Genomic DNA, 6,534 nt, shown 5'->3' with positions numbered 1-6,534 from the left:
GTTTTAAATGAGATGACATATGTATTCTATTGGATATGCAAATTAGAATTACATAATCTGCAAAAATAATAATAATAAAATATTTCCCAGATTTTCAGCCTTAACCTTATGCTCAGTGGGGTGGTGGCAGAGAGCTGGCTAATGCAGCTGCAGTGTAAAACTGGGGCATCCAACTGGTTTTGATCGTGATAGAAAAGGGGCAGAAGGTCATGTCACAGTCTGTCGTTCTCAGCCTCTTGTAGTTTATATAATTCTTTGGGCAGATAAGTGACGTAGGCTAAGATCAAATGAAAATGCTTCACTTAGTTCCGTAGTAACTGCAAGCCATCCTCTTTCCTTGCTTTCCCTTCCCCCTGGAAAACTGAAGTTGGTGGATATTGCTCCTGTTCTTGTCCATGCAGGTGTACGAATTTCAGGTGTATTTCCCGTATCCCCTGCTGGCTTAACTGCGATAACCATGTTTGCCCTTTATGAACGTATTTCTTGCTGATAGCAAAGATGAGGAAAATGATAGAATATGCTGAGATATTGAAACAAAACCTCCCTAAAACTAAGCAGGAGTGTTCAGCCAACATATCATGACAGATTTCTTATCCGGGCTTGAAGAACTGATGGTTTGATAATGTACAGAGCTTTTCACGAAGGCACGAGCTTACAGATGAGTGAGAAGAACTACCACTGTCTGTAGAGTACAGTTACTGGTTTTTTTCGTAAGGAAGGTGGAAAAAAATCTCAGTGTGTGTGAAACTTTCATATTTTTGTGTGTTCATGGATTGTGGATGAGAGATGCGTTCAGTGATTAAGTTGGTTATACTGGATCTATCAACACAGTGGCTAGCTTGGACAGGGGAAATGTGAACACTCAAACAAGAATGAGGAAATTTCTTCAAATTTATGAAGACAGAGGAAATTTTAGGCCACCATCCCAAATCTGTTATTTTAGCTATGCGTATGTGGGGGGGATATGAATATATATGCGTGTGTATATAAAAAAACCCTGCGTGGGGTGCGTGCTCATGTTTGTCAGACTTGGCGTGATTTCACTATATTGAGTTGCTATTTTGAATATACCCTTGAGATTTCTACTTATCTCTTCCCAGAGCTGTGCTCAACATATTTTCTAGCTGGTTGGCCAACTATGATACTAAGAGGCATGCTAAGGATGACTTGCATATCTCAAAATTAGGAAGGGTCCGAGTCATGTGAAAGGAGTGTATGAGCAGGAGCCTTGTAGGTAGAGGAGTTTTGTTTTGTATGATGCAGTTCTTGCAAATGTAAACCTAACTTTTTCTTGTCCTTTTTCCTAGGGCGACTCTGTTATTACAGTGCAGCTGACTGAGGAAGATAAAGTTGGAGATGATGTAGTTTTTTACTTGGTCTTCACTGGGTCAACTGTCCAACACTGCACAAGCACGAGAAAGATTAATCCTGGGAGTCTGGAGACAATTTCTCCTGGTAAACAACTGCCTTTATTTGCGTATCAGTGTATCAGTTTGTGAAACTTAGTTAATTCAAGTGGACTTAAGTGAAATGCTGTTTTGTTGGTTGTCTTTTGCCTCATTGACACATTCACAGAGAGCAGAACATGTGGTTTCGATGACTGCTTTTGCCTTTTAAAAATCTCTCGCTTGATTTCTCTAGAATTACATGACTCTCAGATTGCAGTTATTTGATGTCTTAACTATGGGATTCTATTGTAGAAAATACACAGTTATATTTATGCATAGTAAAAAGCTTTTGAATGCGAGCAAGATAATAGAAGACACATTTGCTAGGTTAGAGATGCCATTGTCCAAATGATATACAACCTGGTAAGTCCTAGCTGCACTTAGAATCTGCTTAGCTCTGTGAGGTTCATGGCTGTAGTCCTGGTGAAATACAGCCTTTTCCCCTAAATGCTGTCATGCAGATCAGAGCCAACACAGAGTTTCTGAAACTCTTGCAGTGGCAGGCAATGTACGGCACTTGGTGCCATCCCTCCAGCACAACCGGTTCAGACGGGGTGGGTTTTCACATTAAAGTCCACCACTCTTTTTAAGCCTTCGTGCGGTTAACAAAACAAAACAAATTCATGGAGCATTTCCCTTTGGTGACTTCAGGACCGTGGGAATGAGCGTGTTCCAGGCTGCAGTCCTTACCATTAACCTTTCATTCTGACTTGTTGCTATGCAGCACGTTGATACCAGTGTGAGAAAAACGCCTGACGTTTTCACTATACACAGTGTAGCTTAAGTGATCATGTTGTATTTCTTGGGTTTGCCTCTTTATCTATCTTGTAAGTATTGTTTTATGAGAGATGCACATGAAGTAAAATTTGGGCTAAGGAGTTTTTCCTCATGGGAATGAGTGGCTAAAAGTTGGCCACCGTATTTTTTCACTTCCTCCTCTTTTTGTGCTCTTTGGGTTGTTCAATTGGTTTAGGAAGAGAAGTCTTTTTATGGTTACTGATGACTGGAGCCCCGTGCAATCAATTAGATTAGTGCTTATTTTCTCCCAGAGGAGGGAGAAGGGGTGACTCCTTCCCTGCTTTTGTTTGGTGGGCACGGGGCTTTGCCAGCCTCGCTTGCAATGACCTCACCTCCCCCTCGGGACTGTGACTGTGTCGCCAAGAAGGGAACTGAAAAGCTTCAGTGTTTCCCTCCAGCCCGTGCGGGAACCGGCACGCTTGATGGGATTTCCGGGCAGGAGCGATGCTTTCCTATCGCTTGACGTCTTTGGAGCAGCGGTGGATGTGGCTGGGGCAGTGGCTGCCAGGCAGTTCCGAGGTGATGCTCTGGGCTCTGCCTGTCCTGCCAACCCCAAATATAACTGAGGCACTGGGGAGGGCTCCCTGGGGCTTGTTTTCTTGCTGTTAGTGGGAAACCTGACTCCATTCATGATTCAAAGGGAAAGGAGGGAATTATCTTAATTGTTCCTTTAGTTATAATGGGCTTTCCCCCCCCTTTTTTTTTTCTTTTTTTTTTTTCCCCCCCATCCAGTAGAGTCATGATCTCATGGTGTGAGGGATGGGTGCTGTCCCAAACTATAGCTTGTATCAGACAAAGATTTAACAGACCTTTTGGAAATTCCTGACAGATGGCACTGTCCAAGGCCATGGTGCAAGGGAAGAGGTGACATCTCAGATGTAAACCAACCATTTGGATAACACCTTCTTCTGTGATCGTACCTCATTTTGGAGAAACTACCTGAGGAAAAATATTTAGTGGTGAAGGGGATGCTGGGGAGAAGCAGAATGGGAAAAAACAATTTTATTCATGCCCTACGCTGACACCGATGCATTTGTCTAATGTTGCTTCAGCACTGACTACTCTGATTTCAATAAAGCATGACTTATTTCAACCCAGCTCTTCCTCCTCCTCCTTCTCCTTCCTGAACTCAACACTGAATCTGTAATCCTGTGTTTACACTGTATATTCAGCCAGTTGCCTTGGAGATGGTTGTGGTGACTCAGAGCTGGCGTTATTTGACCTCGCTGCAGGATTAGCCATGAACAAGAGACAGTGTGTGGGAGACCAGCCCTTGTTTAAACATCCAGGACCTGGGCACTTAGCAAGTGCCTTGCAAGGAAGCTCTTACAAACAGCTTTTAGCCAAAATCTTGTCTTTCACTTCCAGCTTTGAGCATCTTTTGTTTGTCCCTGCAATGCAAGACGTGTGGCACATCCCTGGGAGCGCAGCTGCTCCTTGGGGACGGCTCAGGTGGATGAAGGAAGGGCTGATTCCCTCAAGAGCATACTGTGCCTCTCTGCCTGCCTGCCTTGAACCTCCTCTACTTCCCTTCTGGGCTTGGGGGCTCTTCCCTCATCCTTGTCCCAAGTTCTCAGAATTTCATAAGGTCCCCAGAAGGCTTCAGATGGAGTCCATCAGGTGCTGGGGTGAAAGAGGTAGCTGTTAAAGTGAATGTAAAAACAAAACTGGATTTATAGATTTTTTTTTTTCTTGACTTTTTCAGTAATTTTGGTGATGTATGGAGGCGTAAAAAACAGAGAAATGATTTGATTACATTTGCTGCCAAAATTAAGTAGAATGTTTTAGCAAAGCTCTCAAAGGAAATCACGTTAAAAAAAAAATTATCTCAAGAACATAAGGTGGTGTTAGATGAGAAATTAAAGAAAATGGAATGGAAATATAAACTGTCAGAATACCTCCTACATTCTCATTGTGTGTGAAAATTCTCTCTATCTTGGAAGACTTTACCTAAATAAAAGCTTACAACTGTAGAGTCAAATGACTGCTGCATTTTATATAATTACTAGGGCAATCTGCCTTTTTCTTTTGGTGTCTCTATCATCAGCCTTAAACACTGAATATATCTACTTAACAATACTGTTCAAATGTAAGCTTTTATTTCTGTACATAATAAAAGAAAGGACTTTTGATTGTAAATTTATGGGAACAGCTTTTTTTACCTGAAGATGTGGCTAAATGTAGGTTTAGCACTCTCAAAGGACAAAATACTTACCTGTATTTCTGCGCTTGCTCTGAAGGATGGTATGGGGTGGTTATTCTGCCCCACTATTGACTATGTTAATTTAAGGGAAATAATTTCCCCTTGTAATAAACAGATTCTCATCTGAGCTGATCTGTCATAACTTGAAGTATCAAAATTCTGAGATATAAGAATTAGGCAGTGAGTGATGCTGCTTTGTGTGCTTCCAGTAGCACTTTTGCCAGCCCAAGGACAAACCGGGTTACATCGTCCTGCTAAGCTTGTTTGCCTTGGTGAAAAGCTACCAAAAACTTTAACTATTGCTTTACTGTCACTGTTACAGTGCTTCAGTTTCTAAATGATCTGGTTCAAATTCTTCATAATTGAAGAAGTTTTCCTCAGTACCAGAGGCACTCTGTAGTTCTGCAGAACAGTTTCAAATGGTGCCTCGTCAGACGCCACGTTAAGGTCTATTGGCGTGACAGGCAGAAACGTAATGGCACTGGCTATTGCTTGGGTTTGGATATCATTAGTTGCAAAAGCTTGGTCGCTGGAGTTTGGGTATTAAGAAAATACCAAAGGTCCAAGCAGGGAAGGATGCGGAGAGATGATATCAGCTCTGCTGCTATACCTAAACTGTTGTTGCTGTTGAAATTGTACTGTTGGGGATGGATGTGTCCACTTATGTCATGGATGCTTGTCCTACTTAGTGTTGGTCATAAACTGAACTCTTCAGCAAGTCCTTATTACTGTAGTAACTGAGACTGTCATAATCTTTAATATATTTTTTTTCTTCTCAACATCTCTGCAGGGTAGGGAGGGTAACTGAGACATTCAGTGGCCCAGCAGATTGCATGTGGTAGTGTAGGAAGTCCGTGTTAAAGCAGGGAAGTGAAACTTCATTGCAAGACAGCAGCCTCCTTGCCTGCCTCTGCTGCTAGAGCAGCTTTTCCCCACTGGGAAAAAAACCAACTAATAATAAAAAGCCTCAAATCATGATCCAGCAAACAAAGCAACAAGAGAAGGAACAACCTCATCCCTGTCCACATGAGTCAAAAACCCTAACTGCAGCCTGCCGTGGGCAGTGGAGGCATCTCAACATTGGGAAGCTCTCGGGCAGATTTGGGAGAACTTCCTTGTAGGAGAAACCTCACAAAACGAGCTGGTATGCTGGAAGCTCGAGTATTTGTGCGGTGTATCTAGTGCAAGTTTGTGTGCCGTCATGTTAACGGCTGTATTATTGGGCACAAATTTTGCTTTGCACTTAAAGACTGGTGTGTAATATGTGAGAGATGTAGAAGAGCTCCATGGAGGAAATTTGAAATGAAATTTTGAATAGGGAGAGACAGTCCAGTACTGTATGTAAATCTAGAGCTGCAGCAGCTCCTAATCAAGTAAGTGAAGGGTAAGAAATACCACGTCTATAAGTCACAGAAACAATAAGTAAGGTAGTTTTGTGAGATATAATTGCCTTTGCGTGTACTATTGCAATGTGTTGTATCACTCAGCCTTTGATCTGTAATACCTAAAATCACTTTTTGTCACGTTGATTGATCTCAAAAGGTGCAGGATTACTGTGTGGATTTCAAAGGGGAGGAGAAGCAAAATTAGAGGCAGAAAAAGGGCCTGAGAGAGTGTATGTCTGCTGGTAGCTGGTTGCCAGCAGTTTTCACAGGGCTGAAACACTCTCATTTACTCCAAATGCCTTAACTCACTGGGAACTTTCTCTCTGTGCTTAAGCTAAGGTGGAGAAGCAGGTTCAGTTTTTAACTTATACTTTATTCCGTGGTTCTCAGGATTTTTCTTTTCCCCTTAGTTTCTCCCTGCTAGTTAAAAGGATAGACTAAAATTAATTTCAATTAGCTTGGAAATATCTTAATTTCAAAGTTTTCTTTTACTGTGAAATCCTTCACACATGTTCATGCTTTATTCTCTTCTGCCACAGACTGTTTCCCCTAAGAAACAGCTTTTGATAGAAAAAGCTGTATTTCATGAATTAGAGTCTTTGTACTGGTAGACCAAAAGGGTAAACAAGTTGCATAACAAATGACCACTTGGCAATACTAGCTGTGGATTTGAAAATACTCTTATTTATGACACACACAC

General features: G+C 41.8%; 1 protein-coding gene across 1 annotated transcript in view; it reads left to right on the top strand.

The window, feature by feature from the left end:
• Positions 1-1,307: 1,307 nt before the first annotated feature.
• Positions 1,308-6,534, top strand: part of LOC104163166 (A-kinase anchor protein 13-like) — a gene marked incomplete at both ends in the record, with an annotated part of 22,494 nt that continues 17,267 nt past the window's right edge. The window contains one exon of the mRNA XM_009702074.1: positions 1,308-1,455. Coding sequence (XP_009700376.1) covers positions 1,308-1,455 — 148 coding nt within the window. The remainder of the gene's footprint in view (positions 1,456-6,534) is intronic.

The sequence above is a fragment of the Cariama cristata genome, unplaced genomic scaffold, assembly GCF_000690535.1.
Source record: "Cariama cristata isolate BGI_N322 unplaced genomic scaffold, ASM69053v1 scaffold14140, whole genome shotgun sequence".
NCBI classification, from domain to species: Eukaryota; Metazoa; Chordata; class Aves; order Cariamiformes; family Cariamidae; genus Cariama; species Cariama cristata.
This window is presented reverse-complemented; position numbering and strand designations above follow the sequence as displayed.